The sequence below is a fragment of the Martes martes genome (assembly GCF_963455335.1).
Source record: "Martes martes genome assembly, chromosome: 6".
Taxonomy (NCBI): Eukaryota; Metazoa; Chordata; class Mammalia; order Carnivora; family Mustelidae; genus Martes; species Martes martes.
Window position 1 is genome coordinate 109976823 of NC_137893.1, and position 19388 is coordinate 109996210.

At 34.3% G+C, this 19388-nt stretch overlaps 1 protein-coding gene across 1 annotated transcript in view; it reads left to right on the top strand.

The window, feature by feature from the left end:
- ADGRB3 (adhesion G protein-coupled receptor B3) overlaps positions 1 to 19388 on the top strand; it is a gene marked incomplete at both ends in the record, with an annotated part of 726387 nt that overhangs the window by 647087 nt on the left and 59912 nt on the right. The window contains 4 exons of the mRNA XM_080805127.1: positions 10542 to 10692; positions 13360 to 13429; positions 16051 to 16117; positions 18568 to 18653. Coding sequence (XP_080661253.1) covers positions 10542 to 10692; positions 13360 to 13429; positions 16051 to 16117; positions 18568 to 18653 — 374 coding nt within the window. The remainder of the gene's footprint in view (positions 1 to 10541; positions 10693 to 13359; positions 13430 to 16050; positions 16118 to 18567; positions 18654 to 19388) is intronic.

A 19388-nucleotide genomic window follows, 5' to 3' on the forward strand; every position in this document is an offset into this window, starting at 1 on the left:
ATAAAATTGTCATTTTCTAAGCCTGGAAATAACAGTGTATAATGAAGCATCTGCTGTGTACGATGTACAAATGTTTAGTCTCCCAAAGGACACATTTCAAAGACTCAGATTTTCCTGTTATGTGTGACAAACTTTCCAAGGTCTTCAAAATATGAACATGTTTTCTGCAAGATACATATTTTTGACATCTGTGAAACAGATTTTTATCTCTATTGACATCTATCTAGCATTTCTTTCCTTTTTAATAGTACTGCTTCATTTTAATATGAAATTATAAAAGTCTAGCAAATAAGAATTTTTATTGTTTGAGGTTCTCATATTTAGCAACTGCGTGTGTTTCTTCATTCATTCGTTATTTCATACCATACATGACTTTATATTAGCAATTTCTTCTGTTTTCCAAAGTGGTTTTTTTTTTCCCCAAAAAGATGGATCAGAGAGATAATAACGTTTCTTTATCATAGCTTTGTGCCGTAGTTTTTAAGGAGGTATTGCAACTTTTTAATAGTGAAACAAGAGTTTTCAAGAGAAAACTAAATCCTATAAAATCTCTTCTATTGATATTTTCCACTATATCCAAGAGGAGGAATGCACCAGCTAAGTATTTGGATCTATGAGAGACATTTGTCTGTTATCTACAAATGACATGGCTGTTGATATAGCATGTCGCAGCAGCTATGGAATGAAGGAAATTGAATGAAGTGACATTAATGGAAAGTTTTGATGGAGTTAATACCATAAAACCTTTAATTATAAAACGATGAAGCTTGTAGTCACAGTTCCCACTGGACATCTCATTGGGATTTGCTCTGTCCAGATAACCTCAAACTATGTTTGTACATGTGTTGATGGGCTCTTCATAACCAAAACTATATTTTTAAATGTTGCATCCTATTGTTGTTATCATAATCATCATCATCATCATTATCATCATCATGTTCAGTTAGCCAGTGATGCATTCTTCTTTTGGTTGTGATTTGGAAAAAAAGACTAATCACTTAATGTCATTTTTGTTTGTCTATCATAGCATCTATTATGTACCATCTCCCATCCTGCTATTGCACAACAGTTTGCACTAGCTTGAAATTATATAGTGTAACCATAGAAATAAATATATGTTGGCAAAGGGCAACATGTGGTAATGAAAAGAACATTTGCTTCTTCATTTGCTACATGTGTAACTTCAGACAAGTTACTTAACCTCTCTGAGCTTCATCTCCTCATATAGAAATATTTACCTTACAACATTGTTACAAAGTTGATGTTTAAGACAGAGTAGGTGCTTGATAAGTTAGTTTTTTATCATCCTTTAAAATGTAGTCTCAAACATTTTCAGTTATGTTTGTTATGCCAAATAAAAATTAATCCATGTATTTTAATTATGGATTAATTAATTATGCTTTTAATTATGACCTTATTATTAACAGCTATTATTTACTGAGCATTTACTATACATGGAGTTTTGTGTTATCTTTGTGCAAGTGCTTTTTATCCATTAACTTATTTCACACTCACAGTAATTTATTTTTAGTCTGTAAAAACCTCTTTTTTGAACAATGTAAATAGTTATTAGGGCAACCTTTTAAGGTCTGTCTTTGAAATCACTATAGTGATGAACCAGAATTTCTTCCCATAACATCATTTGCTTGTAAGGAGTTACAGGTGCCTCTCAGAATTAAAAGATTATGTGTCTTGAACATGTTTTATTCCACATGAATATCAAGGTATACATATTTATAATTTTTCTGGTTTTATTAGTAAATAACTGACATACATCACTGTATAAGTATATGGCATTCAGCATAATGGCTTGATTTACACATATTGTGAAGTGATCACAATGGGTTCAGCCAACATCATCCATCTTTTTATAGAGTCACAGTGAAAAGAAAAGAAAGAAAACAAGAAAAAATTTCTCCTTGTGATGAGAGCTCTTAGGACTTACCCTCAACTTTCCTATATGTCAAACTGCAGTGTTAACTATAGTCATCACGTTGTCTATTTATTTATTATAGACAAACTAGTGTGAGAGTGGAGGAAATTATCTAAATAATTCAAATAAGAATTGCTTCATATGGAGGAATGATTCCAGCTCATCTGAAATTGTTAAATTTTGCAGTAACTTCAGTAATTCTTGATTTCCCCACAAATACTGCAATTAAAGTATGCAGATATTGATACTGTTTGAGAGTTTCTAAATATTCTACTGAAGTGTTTCATCTCAAAATTCCGTTTTTCGTATTTCTAGCAAAAACAAGCTTCTCTGTATTCTCTATTCCTTGGAAGTTTTTTGTTGTTGTTGTTGTTGTTTAAATATCCTATATCTCTCCTCAAAAGCATGTTCTCTTTTGCTTTTTGAAATAGTTACATAATTGGTGTCAATGATTGCTTATTTTTAAATGCTAACACCCTTTGATTTATTTGAATTCTGGGAATAAGGTAAACATCGTTTGTTTTTTTCCTTAGAATCCTTGAAAGTCTGCCAAATGAAAAGAATAAATAATTATATTTTATACTTTAAGAAATTCATCTTGGTATTAATGTAATAATATTTTTCTAGAAAGTTGGACTTAAGGAATCATTAAGATTTGAAATAAATTAGTAAAGCAGGCATCTTTGACCAAGAAATAGGAAACATAGATAAGCAACCTTAGAAGCAAAAAAAAATAGTATTTCTTAAAATTTATGAGAACATTTTCTACAATCACATAGTAAGACATTGGAAAATATAAATGAAATGGATAATTTGTGGTAAAATATAAATTGCCAAAATAAATTCAAGAAATGAATAGCTCTGTTAGACTTTTAATTAGACAATATTCATGCTAATGTAGAATTTAAGAGTTAGGGAAAACTTTAAAGACCCTCTGAGAATGTTAAGGTCCAAAGTCTTTGTGGGAGACTTAAAAAAGTTCCATTTGTTAGATTTGGAAATTAGAAAGTCATAGGTGATTTCTGTAAGAGGGAAACTGAGGAGAGATGCTAGAGGGAAAGAAAATGTGTAAACATGTAGTAAAGAAGCTGATGGATAGCTTAACCTTTCAAGAAATTTGACCACAATTGGAAAGAAAGAGAACAACCCAACGAGAACCACTGTGAATAAACCAATAAGAAGAAGGTTGATTGGTTGGTTATTTGAAGATAGAGATTTCAACAGATTTGTAGGCTAAGAAATTATGTATATAGGTATATAGGAACTAACTAAAGGAGACGAGTATATAGTTGACCAAATAGAGGATCAAGCATGGTTACTATGTATCAAACTTATATGTATCATGCTCTTTAATCTTTACAAAAGTCTTATGAGGTAGAAGCTATAATTATCCTCAATTTTTTTATGAGAAAAGAGAGGCATACAGATTTTAAGTAACAACCAGTGAATGCAGCAGTCAGTGTGTGAACCCACAATGCCATTCCAGGGGTCTATCTCTTATCTCTATTACACCACCTCCTGGAAGGGGAAGGGCCTGATTTGGAAAGGAGGAAGGGGGTAAAGAGTATAGGGAATATGAAGATATGGATAATATGGATAGTCTGTGGCTCATCTGAATTGTTGAAGGCAAGGTTATCTGATTTAGGAATAAGAAGGAACATTGAGAGGATATAAAAGGTTGTGAGGATTAGACTATGGATGTGCAAAAAAAAAATTGTCAGAAAGCAGTGTGACAGAGTTAAGGAAATACACAGGCCCTAGAGTCAGAGACCATGTTTTAACTCCTCCTCCTAACTCATTAACCATGAGACATTGGCCAAGTAACTTAGTCTGTCCAAACCCTCATGTGCAAAATAGGGATGGTGATCATCTGACTACGTATTATTCTGTTTTATGTCATTGGGAAAACCCTGTATGCTTCTTTCTTTTATTTCTTCTTTTTTTTTTTTTAATTTTTCTTAGACTTTCTGGACTATTCTTTGTATTTGGTTTTCTCTATGACTTAGAATTGGTTTGGCAAACTAAAAGAAGAAAATTAAAATTTGATGGGAATGATATTGAATATATTTATCAGTTGGGGAAAGATTGACATTTATATGACACTGATTCTCCAATTCACATATATAATATATTTTCCCGTTTAATCATGTCTTGTTTTGTGCCCTTTAATTAAATGTTGTAATTTTCTACATGAAGCTCCTGTTAAATGTATTTGGGTTGTTTTATAGTTTCTATTGTCATTATGAATAGGACCTTTTCTTTCATCTGATAATCTTTCCCTAGTGGTTTTGTTTTGTAGGTGCAGTTCATTTTCTCAGTTTCTGAAGGACTTAGACTGCTTTTGAAGTTTTTATTTTTCTGTTACCACCATAGTCTCTCCTCACTCCCCCACTTTTTCTGTTCTTGACCTTCTTTCTTTTTTCCGTGTTGGAAGATTTTTTCAATTATCTGAATATCACTGGTTGTATATTCATATATAGAAGCAAGGCTCTAAAAAGTGACTTAAAGTTCTATATGGGTAGATGGACTTAATGAAAGATTTCACAGTATCTTAGTGAAGGATGAGCCAGCATCTGAAGATTTCTTCCCCCTTGGGGGTGATTTCAATTTCTGACCTGCTAGCATTCTGGGAGCAGAAGTAAGGAGAAAATGAGACGAGGGTGCTTAAGAGTTAATATTTACACCTGTATCTGCCTTGTACACCTACCCATTAATGAGACTGATACGTGAGTTCAGAACACAACCCATTCAATTTTGCAGAGAATAGACCTCCCTCTGACAGTACAGGACTTCACTGAGTTGGGGAGGAAACACTGAGTTTCAGCTATTCTGTATATAGATTTTCAACCAGCCTCTCTCTCTCTCAGCCCCATGCAAAGTCTTTCTTATGTTTCTGGTCCCTATTGTCTCCAAGTATTAAAACCTTTTGAAGGTCTGCAGAGTCAGTTGGGTCCATTACCATCAATATTTCCATTACCACCTCCCACACTCTATAAGCACTTAGGTGGTAACATTCTTTGTCACTCTAAGTCAGTTATGCCTTCCTTTCTCAACATCTGAACTGACACATCTTAAGTTCACTGTTGTCTACTGCCTGTTCTTTTTCCTGTGGCTTAATAATTTGGTAATGCTAACATGGTTTGGGAGGGAAAAGAGAGATAAAATTGTCATAATTAATTATAAATCTTGTATTACATTTTCAAATGGATATTGATGGTGTATAAAAATAAATTTTATATATTGATCTCAGTGTACAGGAAATATAATTTTATGCATTTGTCTTGTATCTAGCCACTTTGTTGTTTCTCATTATTATTTCTAACAATTTAAAAATAGATAATGAGATATATTTCATTTTTCTCTAAGTTTTTATTTAAATTCCAGTTAACATACAGGGTAGTATTAGTTTCGGGTACAAAATTTACATACAACACCCTGTACTCGTTGCAACAAGTGCACGCCTTAATCCCCATCACCTATTTAACCCCCCAACCCCTTCTCTGGTAACCTTCACTTTGTTCTCTACAGTTTAGTGTTTGTTTCTTGGTTTGCCTCTCTCTCTTTTTTTTCCCCCATGATCATTTGTTTTGTTTCTTAAAGTCCACATGTAAGTGAAATCATATGATATTTGTCTTTCTCTGACTGACTTATTTCACTTAGTGTGGTACTCTTCAGCTCCATCCATGTCCTTGCAAATGGCAAGATTTTATATTTTTTCATGGCTGAGTAATATTCCACTATATACCATTTCCTCTTTATCCATTCATCTGGCAGTGGACATTTGGGATCAATCAATTGCCATACTAGGAATTTGCCTAAAGGATACAAAAATACTAATTTAGAGGGGTACATGCTCCCAGAAATTTATAGTAGCATTATCAACAACAGCCAAACTATGGAAAGAGCCCAAATTTCCTATGAATTTCTGAGAGCTGCATATTAAGTCTTTCATTATAAACTTAGTTTTGACAGTTTATTCTTGTGGTTTTCTCAGTTTTTGTTTCACATACTTTGAAAAATTCTTATTAGTTTCATAGAGATGTGTTCCTTTGGAAACGTCTTTATCACCTGCTTCTTTATCACCATGAAAAGTCCTTCATCTCTTTTAATGCCTTTTTTTTTCAATATTAACATTGTAACCTGATTTTTGCATGTTAGCATTTGCTTAACATGTATCTCTTTTCATCTCTTTATTCCTAATTTGCCTGTGTCATTGGGTTGAAGTATATCTCATAAAAACATTACTAGATTTGGTTTTTTTTTATTCAATATAAAAGTTCTTAACTTTTAACTAATGAATTTAAAAAATTCCCATTTCTATAATTTCTGATATGTTTGGAATTATTTGGGGTTTTTTTTTTCATTTATCATATTTTCTAGTTTATTTTTGTCCCTTTGCCTGCCTTTAGTTAGGCTGATGAATTTTTTCTTTAGTTCTATTTTTCCTCTACTATTTTATAAATACATTATTTGTTTCTACCTTTTGTGGTTACCTTAACATCATTAATGTACATATTCAAACATATTCTTCTAACATCTAGAGCTAATTAGTATCTCTAATATTCCTGAGAACAACAACCAAAAGGCTTAGCATACATTTATTTTCTCCTAATCCTTTGTAACTTTCATTCCCTCACTTCTTAAGCTTCACTTATATTATTTTTAAATTTTATATTTAAGTGCTTGTATTTTAAAAATTAAAATTTGTACATTTAAGCTTATAAATAAACATTTATGTAAACTTGGTGTATTTTATTACCCTCTTTGCTATCCATTATGTCTTTTATCTCATTACTTCCTCCTGGATTTCTTCTTCTTATTGGTTTATATTGTCTAGCAGTTCTTTCAGAGAGAATCCTGAGGTAGTAAACTTCAAAGTTCCTTTAATTCTAAAAATATCTTTATTTCTGCCTCTCACTTGAATAATAGCTTTGGTGGGTGTAGAATTCGATCTTCAAAGTTATTTTCCCTTAGAATGCTCAAGATACTATTCTGTCTTCTTGTATCCTGGGTTGCTCACAAGGAATCTGATGTCAATTTGATGCTTCTTTCTTTGTAAGTAATCTTTCTTTTGACTCTGACAGCTTTTAAGATTTTCTCTTTATTCTTGATGTTCACAAATTTCATCACAACATACCAAGGTCTGTGTGTGTGTGCGCACACACGTGTGTTATCTTCAATTTATCCTTCAGCCCAGAGGATCTTTGAAGTTCTGAGAAGCTTTTCCATAATCTTTCTTTAAATGCTGCCTTCCTTGAAAATTTCTCTATTTTTTCCTTCCAAAAGTAGTTTCAAAAAGATGTTAGAACTGTGTGTCTTCTGTGTATCTTAATCCCCTATTTCCATGTCTTCATCTCTGCTTCTAATATCTTGCTTCGAGTTGGGGATTCCTTCAGTCTGCACTCACCTGTTTTGTTTTTTAGGCATTTCTCACAGACTCTAATCTACCATAGTTTATACTTCTTTTCTCTCCAGTTATTTCATGAAATCTTTTTCAGTTGTCCCTAAGGACTTGAGGTGAATGGTATACATGAGGGTGACAGGTATGAACAGTGCTCAGTTTGCCAATTTAATACCCTCTCAAGTTTTGTAATATTTTTCAACAACAACACTCATCAGTTGTAAAGGACCCAATGAGGTTCAGTAGGGCAGGTGTAGCAGAATCGAATGATGTGCTTGAGGTACTGGTGAGTCTAGGGTTTGAAATGACAAGCTATCAAGACTCAGCTGTTGTTTTGGGACAGCTGGGTGGCTCAGTCAGTTAAGCATCTGCCTTCTACTCAGGTCATGAACCCAGAGTTCTAGGATCAAGTCTCCGCATCAGGCTCCTTCCTCAGCAGGGAGCCTGATTGTGTGCTCACACACTCTCTCTCTCTCTCTCTCTCTCTCACAAAAACAAAAACAAAACAAACAAACAAAAACTCAGCTATTGTGGGAACCAAAAATAGACACACACATGAATAAGGAGAAGCTATAGATCTGGACAGTGACAGTGGATCCAGCAGTCGGCAGATTGAACATATGACAAGGTGTAAACCTGTTTATATAGACAAAGTGACTTGGGAGTTTGAGATTTATAAGTCTAAAAATCTCTAGTACTGAGGGGATCCAAAGGATGGTTGATCTTTGTGGGTTACTGACATGGGATTTAGATTATGTGGGAGAAAAAATCAGAGAATCTTGAGCCCTGAACATTAGAATGGCCTCCCTATGGAAACTGAGATGACAAATGTGGAAAATAAAAGCATTTATTTGAAAATTGCTGTTATAAAAGTTGTATTTTTAAAAGACAGCTTAGCAAATGTATCAGTAGAAAAATTGTGTGTTTCATTACGTAGAGTATCTGATTTTATACTGATTCTTCATATGATAATGAGGCAAAGTGTATTCCCCTTTCTTTATTTTTCAGGAACATACATTTTGTTATACTTTTCATGTATAATTAGTTTTGTGTCTTTAGACATTTTAGTCCATATATATATATATATATATATGTATATATATACATATACATACATACATTCTTTAAGTTGAGACAACTTTCCTTCATGGTTAGAGAACTTGCTAGATATATATGAATATGCATCTGATCATATTAGAATGCTATTGGTCGTAGAAATGGTTCTTACTTCTCTAGAGTCTATACCTTTTTTCCTACACATTGTGGCCATATTCTTATCCAGAGAGACATGAATTATTGCAATAAATGTCAGTAGCCCCAAATTACATGTATTTCAATTTGTATTAGAATCGAAGTACATATCAGAAAGTCCCAAGGCAACAAACATAATAAAGAAAGAGCAAATTAAAAGTCTCTGTATTGACATATTGAGCGTTTTCTTATTTCTTACAAAATTACAGTGCATCCAGTACTTAGCATTTAACATTTCAACATTTTTACATTGTTTTATATAACCTTATACTGATAGTTTAAAAATGGAGAAGGAATAATTTTGCTAGCACATACAATTGAGATGAGACAAACTGGTGGAAGGGAAGTGACAGGTGAATTAGAAAGTGTAGCTAGTCTTCAGGTATTAAAGGGAAGAATTATCTTTGAAATTCAAATTGGGATCAGGAACTGCAGATCAAGAGTGAGCAAAGTAGTCAGCTGTAGATATTCAAACCTTAGCTTGGAAGAAAAGTCTCAATGTCTCAAGTATGGGAGGGAGCACAGTTGGTTACAGCTACTACGTTATGCCTGAAGCAGGAATAAAGGTCTGAGGAAGAGGGTTTGGGAAATCCATGACTTTATCATACAGCAAATTGACATCTTTATGAAAATAAGTCTTGAGTAATTAAGTATATTTAAGTGCTACATGAAACAAGGAATCACATGCCAAAAACTAGCGATGCTTGTTTTAGTACCATTTGCAAAGTGATGATGATTGTGGTCATAATCAGTTCAACTACAGGCTATATGCCTAGCACAGTGCTACTCAGTTTCTGGACATTATCTCTGAACATTAAAAAAACAAACAAGCCTGGTGAGATAAACATGGTAAAGTTCTTTTTATATGGAGAGAGCTAAAAAGCTGAATTAACATCTGGTGAATTTTAATAGAATAAACAAATAATAGGAATAGTTTGGGCCAAAATTCTAAAAAGCTATTCTGCTTTAGCAGTATACTGGAGTGGAGGTGGGAAGATGAGGGTTGTACTTTTACTTCTCTGTTAACGAGTTTATTATTATTTTTTCTAGTTCTGTGTTTGCTCTTTTCAGTTTCTGGAAATAGCAAGATGGAAACTGACAGAGGAAGAGAGTAGTTTAGTTACTGGTTCTGCTTGATGAAGACTTGGATTTGAATAAGACTTACACAAAGATATTGTGCCAGTAGTGAAACAAGTAGCAGCCCTTACCAAAATGAACCTGCTCACCTTTGCAGATGAGTCACAAGTAACTATTGCTAGGCAGTAGTAAAGTAAAATATCTGTGAAATCATGGCTGTGTACTGCCACTGACTCAATTAACTTTTCAAAATGATTTAATTAGGACACACATTGTAATGTAATAGTACAGAACAATGTATTAAGGACTTTAAAATACATATGTTATTTTGTACTAGGCTATTAGCCAAATCTCATTTTATACTTTGCTCTTACACCAGGAATATCACACTTGTATAAAAGCAATTTTTCCTTTTGGATAGCTGTTGGGATGTAATCTTAACATCAATACAGATAAAAAAACAAAACAAAGAATTATCAGCTAGAATGGAAGGATAAAGAATGTAGCCAAAAGAATTATGCAAGATGTCTGTAACTTAACTTAAACCAAAGATACGACCATTCCCATAATTACATTTCAAGGAAAAAAACTTCAAGTAAAGTAGTAATTGTCATCTCCCTTGGGTTTTAATTTACATTCAGCCTTCTCCTCATAAAAAATTGAACATGCAAATGGAATTAGGACATATTTTTTTTTCTATCATAGATATTGTATACAGCATAAAGACTGCAGGGTTTCTAATTTCTGTAAATAATTACACTGTCACACAGGAGAGGTAGATATTTGAGATAAAAGCAATGAGTTGAAGATTAATGATCCCCTGGAGGACACATGATTCTCCCCCACCATATTCAGTGTGAGTCTTTTTTGTTTCCACAGAGCATCTGTACAACTACCACTGCATTTTTGCACTTTTTCTTCCTGGCTTCATTCTGTTGGGTTTTGACTGAGGCGTGGCAGTCATATATGGCTGTAACTGGAAAAATTAGGACACGGCTTATAAGGAAACGTTTTTTGTGCCTTGGATGGGGTAAGCATATTAATATACCCTTTCATGCTCTTATTAAAATGGCTTTGAAGACATATTGAAGCAGTAGAGTGTGATTATCCCCAGGCTACTTTTCTTTGTGTCCAATTTGATATGTGGAAGTGGAAATATATGAAACTGGTCAGTTTTGAACATTGGGCATTTGGAGCTTTAAAAAGGAGTAAATATTGGATGACCACGTAGCCAGTCAGTGAAGCAATGGTGTAACAGGAGTCCTGGGATAGCTCGAGGCAGAAAAGCAAAGTGTTCTCCGCTAATATGTCCTAAAAACACAAAATGTTCTAAAACGTGCGGGGCTCAAGACAGGTACACGTTATAGTCACTAGTCATGTACTCCTCATAAGAAAACTTTGAGAAGTCCGTTCTAAGAGAGCTCAAAGCAAGTAAGGGCTATAGCTATTCATGTCACAGGAAGAAAGTCATGTAGAGAATGAATGAAGCCTCACAGCTAGTCAGGGGAGGCCTCGGAGGAGAAAAAGAATTGTTGACAGACTGAGAATTAATTAATTTTTTTGCTTATCTTTATCAGGAAAAGTTTCCCTCAAATTGCCTTATGAAATGGACATCTTGAAGATTTGTGTTTTTCATAAGGCCAGTTCTAATGCTTAATTGGAATTAATTAATTAGCTTAGTTTAATTAGAATTAAATTAAGAATCTAGTTTCAGAAAACCTCGGGATTTTGTCATTTGCCTTTGTGTTTTGAAAGACTTGAACTAAAAAAATGGGGAATTTGGGACCAAATATACAGCAAATACCTACCATACCGATAGACTAGAGAATAGGATGCTTGATGGAGTCTGAAAAATTACAAGTAAGCAGACTTATTACAATAGCAGAATAATTCATACTGGAAAAATTAGGATCCAGATTATTTAAAGATTATCCGTAAGGTTTCAACAAGGTGCTGTCATATGTGATTAACATATGAGGGTTCTTTGTGCAAGCAAATGGGAAAGCCATTAAGAAGAAATTGGAGAATGTATTCTACTTACAGTTTTCATGAAATTTTTGTCTGGATTTTATGTCAAAGACCTTCTAAAGTTAGATTGGTATTGAATCAGGGAGCACTTTTATCATGAATTAGTGTCATAGATCCAAGAAATACAGAATCCAGGTAAGTGACTTCCCTTAAATATAAAGAGTGGCAATTTTCTGGATTGGTAACTAGCTTATTTCATAATATCTTTACCAAAGATCTTGAGGAGAGAGCTCACAGCTGGACTTCAAGTTTATAGATAATATTGCTACTACTCTGAGTAGCAAAAAAGCTAAGCGGATGGTGCTAGACTATCAGGAAATCTGAGTTGGCAGATTAGTGGCCTACCAATTTCATTATAGCAAAGTGCAACATAATAAATTTAGAAAAAAATAAATTGTACAAAATGAAGATTATTAATGCTTTAGCTATGACCCATATTTAGCTATGACTAAATATTTAGTAGAATATTTTCTACTAAACTTGGTCTAGTCAATCAAAAAGTCATATATATGTGTATACACACACACACACACACACACACATGCATGTGTGTATATAGGGTGGAGGGAGATGCATATCTGTTTAAAACTATGATGTGTCCCTCTGAGATGTTCCTCATTGTTTTTGGTCATTAAACCTCATGAAGAAAAGTGATGTCACTTAAAAAGACTCATAGAAGAGAATAGCAGGAAGGAGAGGAAATGATGGGAAGAAAGAAGATGGGCAGAAGGTGATTAGTTGATGGATTTTTCTACCTGAAAAGGCAAACATCATCTTCCTGAAAAGAAGTCATGATCAAAATGAAAAAAAAAAAAAAAAAAAAAAGAAAGAAAGAAAGAAAGAAAGAAAGAAAGAAAGAAAGAAAGAAAAGGTAAATAGCATAGATTAGACTGAACTCTGTTCACCAAGACACAGGGGCATGCCACTGAACTTGGGTAATGAGAGTGTGAGTCATATAAATATAAACTAAAAGATGTTAGGTCGGTATTGGCACAACTATGCAGGCAATTGAATTCCAAGAGGGACTGAGTGACGTGTGGAGAGATACCTACCAAGAAGTCCATGAAGAGGAACCGTTCTATATGTTCTGAACTTTGTTCAGGATTGTTAAAAGGAGGATCATCAGGAGGCCCCAAAATTAATTTCTTAGAGCCCTTAACCTTGATCCTACATTCTCGTTGTAACAAATAAATTGTAAAGAATTATGTGCTATGATTGATTTTTTCTCTTATTGTAAGTACAACCTGATGTGGATCAATACGGGGCCAACTGAATGTTCCACTTCTGTGATATCCCATCACAGCACAATATCCGTTTTTTGCCTTTCTGATTTTATAACTATAAATTTCCTTTATAACAGCATAAACCCCTAGGGAAAAAAATAACTTAAAAGATAGACTAAATCTCTGTTATTAATTTCCTTTAAACCCATGTCAAATGTGGTGGTAACCTAGCAACATTAGAGAAGTGCACTGAGTTAAAAGACCAGCTGTCGCTCTCATATTTTCGTACTTGAAAGAAATTTTATAATGGAAACATACTTCATGAAAGAATTAAAGCAATGGTAGTTCCCTCCATTGTAAGCATTTTGAGTCTGTCCTAGCTTTCTTGAGCCAGAGTGCACAGTGGTTACAGCTGAATGTGAAGTGTGACAATGCTTCTCTTGCAGGTTTACCAGCATTAGTAGTGGCCACATCAGTAGGCTTCACAAGGACAAAAGGATATGGCACTGATCACTAGTAAGTCCATCCACAGTGATACATCATGTTTATAATTAAGTAAATCATCATCTATGCTTCATTACTCTTGGTTGGCACTGCTGATGGCTTGCATTTTGTCACCGAGTCATTAACTAGGGTAGAAATCGCATTAGTGTGGAATGATGTAAGGTAGCTCAAATGCACAGAGCTAAGGAAGTGAATGCGGAAGCCCTGTGCAGAATCCTTGCTTCAGTTTCCCACTGTCTCATAAGACCAGTGCATTTCAAAATGTTTCAGTACTTATTTTGTGTGTTTAATCTCAAATACGTTTTTTTGGGAACTGAATAAACCTTGGTGGTTTACCTTTTAGCGTAAGATTCTGATCTGAGCTTCTGATTTCACTGATAATATATATTGGTATCAACCAAGTTGTGCTGTGTTAGTTCAAGTTTTGTTGCTATGTTTTTTTTGTTGTTTTTGTTGTTGCTATGTTAAGGTAATACTAAAACTTACAGATCAGGGGAACCAGTACAATAAAGGTTAGAAAATGCCTAGGCTATGGGGGAAATTAGAGGGAAGAAATAGGGCATGGTATCAACCCATCCTAATCACAGCTATAATACTGACAAATTCTATGAGAGAATGTATAAGTAAGGTTTATGTTTAACACTTCAAATGTAAAGCAATACACGTTCGTATTTTTCTTCATCTGCTCTTTCAAGCTGAGGAGGCAGTTGAGAAATGGAGAAAGAGATGGGCACATCTTATTAGAAGCCTAAATTTTTAAAGTGAGATTTTCTGTTCGTCTTCAGGTTTGAGGTAGGAATTACTGCTAATTAGACCTTCTGGTGGATTCATCCAAATGGAAATTGTGCCAAAAGACTTCATGTCACCTGCCCATCCAAAAGAAATTTCCGAAGAATTTAAAGAACTCGTGTCATTAGAACACTTGTTTTCTTCTGCAATCTGTATTATAAACACACAAACAGGCAAAACTCCCTGATTGTCTGTTGTAGAGTAGTGCTTACTACAGCGCAATTACCTTTAAGACATTACTTTTTACAACAGTATGACTCTTTTGGAATAAACCCAGTATTTGAAAGGCACTGTATTGGGAATATAGAAAGGGATAGGATTATAGATTATATGGTTCCAACTTTCAAGGAGTTTGTGATTCAGACAGAATACAATATAATGAATAATGTATCGGTTTGAAGATTACCTTGCACAAAAATATAGTAGTAATGTAGTGGCAGTCTGAGAGACACTGACTATAGTATTGCATCAAACTAAAGGCTTTTTCTCCAGTTATTTTATCTAAAAAAAAAAAAAAAAAAAGGATATTCAATTATCACTCCCAAAGTGGGAAAGTAGAATTTTATGTGTCCACTCCTGTGGTGAGGAGAACTAAGTACATGCAGACTTTGAATACATACAGACAGACACATTTGTGTTATGTATACATCGATACATGTATTGGCATGTATGCATGGGTAAATATATAAATATAAATAAATATATATGTGTATATATATAAACACACACATATATATTTTTATTTATAGAATTACTAGGTTAAAATTTTTAATTAAAGTATAATTTATGCACAGTAACATTTACCCTCTTCAATGTATAGTTCTGTGAGCTTTAATAAATGCTTAAGTCAGGCAACCACCACAATTAATATAGAAAAGTTTATTCTTAGAACAGATATAGGACTGTTATTGTTAATGGTTCTTAATTTTGGAGGCAGCATGTTCATTCTGCGGAGCTAGAAGTAATATTGACAGGGTCGCATGTCAAAACAGGTGCATGAAATAATGGGCATGACCCATTGCATCAGCAGAGATAAAACATTTCCTGGTGTTTTCCTTATATTGACTCTCCTGGACTCTGCACACACACATGGGCCACCTTACAAGCCCAAGTTGCACCCCATGTTTTCTTCATGGCCCTCTGCTGTGAGAAAACAAACGTTCTCACTCAAATGGATTACCGTGTCTCCACCATGTCTCTAGCAATGTAAACCTGCATCTCTTGGTGAATTGAGTAATCGAAATAAACACAGCTGCACTTATTTTTATTCAAAAGCTTATCTTTAGTGAATTTGCTTAGTAGGCTGGGGTAAAAGTAAAATCAGAGCTAAAAAAAAAAAAAAATAGCATAGAAAATATAGATTAGCCATTCCCTCCAATGATGGCTTTTAAACCAATTTCTCCCAGTATCCCAATGGCCTCAAGGAAGAACCCGTAAATGACATATGCAAGACTCTGAAAGCATGCTGTTCTTAGTATTTGAAAAATTTCATAATGGTTATAAAGCAGCATTTTATGAAACTTACGTAATAGTCACCTTTGTACTGAAAGTCAATATGAAAATCTCACTGCAAGAGTAATTTGTCTAAAATGTTTTAACTGCCTGAAAGTAAGGCCTTATAGTAAAGGTTTCTTTTCTGTGAAAGGTATATAATATTTCTCACACAGGAAATGCTCTAATTTTAGCTTTTTTCCATATCTCCTAATGCATTTTGTTTCATTACAAGTCTTTGAAATGTGCCAAAATTTGAATGCAAAGTACATAATTCAAGTAATTTGTATCATACTTCATGGTTTAACACTTATCACTAATTTCTGTTAGTTTCTCTCTGATGTTATTTTTAGCTGCTGGCTGTCTCTTGAAGGAGGACTTCTCTACGCTTTTGTTGGACCTGCAGCCGCTGTTGTCCTGGTAAACATCAAAGTCAACTTCTTCTGTTTTCTTAGCCAAGAAAGCCTGCTTTGCTTCAGTTAGAGTGATGGTTTTGTATTTGTTTTGTAGAAATTTCAAAGTTCAATGTATCATTCCTTAATTATCAGTTATTACTTAAACTTGAATATCAACTGCTACTTAGTCCCTTATTACTCTAAAATATTCTTATTTTGAAGACTGAAGACTATTAAACGTGGGAGTGTGGGATTTCTCTTACAGTAATTTCACATTTGTGAAGAAGTTCGAGTAAGTTTCAATAAATTCTTCCTCGTTCGTGGGCCAAATTTCATCATTTATTATCATACCACCTTATACTATTCTGTATGATCTACATCGTTGTTAAGATCTCTTAATTTTGGTAACTGCTGCCTACTGTCAAATATCAACAAGAAAATACCTATCCAGATGTCAGACTTTCTCCGCCTCAGTGCTACAGACATTTTGGAGAAGATATTTCTTTGTCGTGAGGCTGTCCTCTATATTTTAAGATGTTTAGTGGCATCCCTGGGTTCTACCTACTAGATACCAGTAGGAATGTCAAGTCAGTAAAAATCAAAAATGTTTCCAGACATTTCCCCAAATTCCAGTTGAGAGCCCCTGCCATATTTTATGCATAAGGATTTAAATTGTTTCTTTTTGGAGTCTTGCAAACATGAAAATTTTCTACAAATTCTTCTTGTCTAATAAATCTTTAAATGAAAATGTAAGGAGGGAAATGGTCTGAATTAAGTATGAAGATCCACACTGCTGTGCAATTAGAGTTCTTATTGAAAATTACCCTTTGGTTTCTTGAACGATTCATTCAGTATATTAGAAGCTAGCCATATCTTTCTTAATAACTCTGTATGACTTTTCCTTTCTTTAAAATTTGCTCTCCCTCCTCTAAACTACAACAAGAAGCAGAAACTGTGCATGATTCACAAGAAAAAAATCTAGACATGAGTGTTAGAGAAGAGCATAGGGAAATTGAAACTATTAGACACATTTTTGTCTGCTGCATTGAATTCTTATTTAATCAATTGAATTATTTCCCTAAGCTACTAAGTTAATATACATATAACCCTAAAATGGAGAAACAAAGAGTATGTGTATAATTGAAAAACCAAAGTTTGGTCTTTGGAGTAGTGATGGATTCCCTCATGATTAAATTGTAGATTAATAGAATCCATGGAATACACCTTTTTCTCTTAGTTCATGTAATGAGAAATGTGAAGATGAGTAAGTCTTTCTTTTGATCCAAGGGTTGTCTTGCCAGGGAAGGTAAGACAAGTGACAACTCCTAAGACCTTACCTAAGAGTTGCTTTGGATCTTCCTTATACCAGCAGTTAAACAGATTTCAGCTTTATGTTTTGTCAGGCCAATGTGCTAGGGAAATGGAATCAATCTTTCTTTCTTTCTTTCTTTCTTTCTTTCTTTCTTTCTTTCTTTCAAATTAGTCATCCTGTTTAATTTAAAACAGATTTTTGTGAACTGCTAGTTTTAATGTTAAAGACTTCACCATTTGCATTGGGGGATGCACTGAGATTCTGTTGATCATGGAGGGTAAGGGGCAGCAAGGCAAAACGAAGAAAATATTTTTCCTTGACTATCTTGGTTTCAGAGTTGGACTGGATTCCTTTTATCAGGAAGCGCTGGTAGGTTAGAGAATTGTGGGTGCTCGTCATAACAAGCTGCTACAAATAGACCACAGCGATCTCTACAGCTTTTTACAATTTTACTTGAGAAAGAAAAATATGTGTGATTTCATTTCGGATGTATTATGCAAAAGACCTTTTAAGTGAGAGTAAGAGAGTCTTAGAAAATGCTGAGAAGTGTTCAGTAGAGCACATTATAAGAATTGGTCTTAGTGTCCATCTCTTAAAGGATTCTGGTGAGTTGAATAGGCTTTCCCCCTTTTTCTAGAAAAGCATGGGACATGAAAATATGCTCCACCCACAGGAGGAATGGCCACACCTCCTGAGGAATGCAGGCCTTCTGTTCTCCTTGCTGGGGACAATGATGAATCCTTAACACCTTTGGCCGCCAGGGTTCAACCTGGTCTCACACTGTGAGACTAAAAGTCTTTTGACTCTCAGAGGGTAAAACTCAATTTGGCCAATTGATTTTAATCAGGGGTGACCTAGAATGCCAGATTGGCATAGTATGGCACCTTTTACGTTAGACAATTAAATGGTAATTTCCTTAGTGTTAACTGCAAAGCATGGAAATGAAATGTACTTAACGTACTTTAAAACTTTAACATGCCACTGTTAAATTGTTCTGTTCCGATATGCATTATGAAATATTTGATAGGTGATTTATATCACTGCTATTGTGAGTTCAGAATTCGGAAGCGATTATAAATTAATAAAAGAGGGTTTTCAGGAGAAAGGGGGACCTGATTCCCTTCAATATCATTGAAAGGTCAACCTTTGTTTCTGTTTGACAGGTCAACATGGTGATTGGCATTTTGGTATTTAATAAACTTGTTTCCAGAGATGGGATCCTAGATAAAAAGCTCAAACACAGAGCCGGGTAAGCTGCAATTGGTGGATTTTGAAGGTTCTTTACCAGTGAATCCCATACTCCAATTCCAGATCATCATGGACTGCATTTTGACTGTGCCTTAAATTTTGTTCCTGATGAATTTTGGTAGATTCTGCCATTAAAGTTTTCAATGTGCTATTCTGAAGTAATGTGACAAATATCTAAAAATAATTTGAAAGAGCATTAAGAAAGTCTGGATTTCTTTGTGCATATTGCCTGTTTGTAAGATAAGAAGATTAAATGTTAAGGCTGGACTTTACACACTTGTTATTTTTTTTTCAAGTTTTCATTTAAATTCTAGTTGGTTAACATACAGTATAATATTGGTTTCAGGAGTAGAATTTAGTAATTTATCACTTAACATATAACATCCAGTGCTCATCACAACAAGTGCCTTCCTTAATGCCCATCACCCACCTAGCCCATCCCCCCACCCACTGCCCCTCTAGCAACCCTCAGTTTGTTCTCAGTACTTAAGAGTCTCTTAGGGTTTGCCTCTCTCTCTCTCACTTTTTTTTTTCTCCTTTCCCTGTGTCCATTTGTTTTGTTTCTTAAATTCCACATATGAGTGAATTGGTATTTGTCTTTCTCTGACTAACTTAGTTCACTTAGCATAATACTCTCTAGCTCCACCCATGCCGTTGCAAATATCAAGAGTGCATTCTTTTTTATGACTGAGTAGTATTCCACTGTGTGTATATGGGTGTATCTTCTTTATCCATT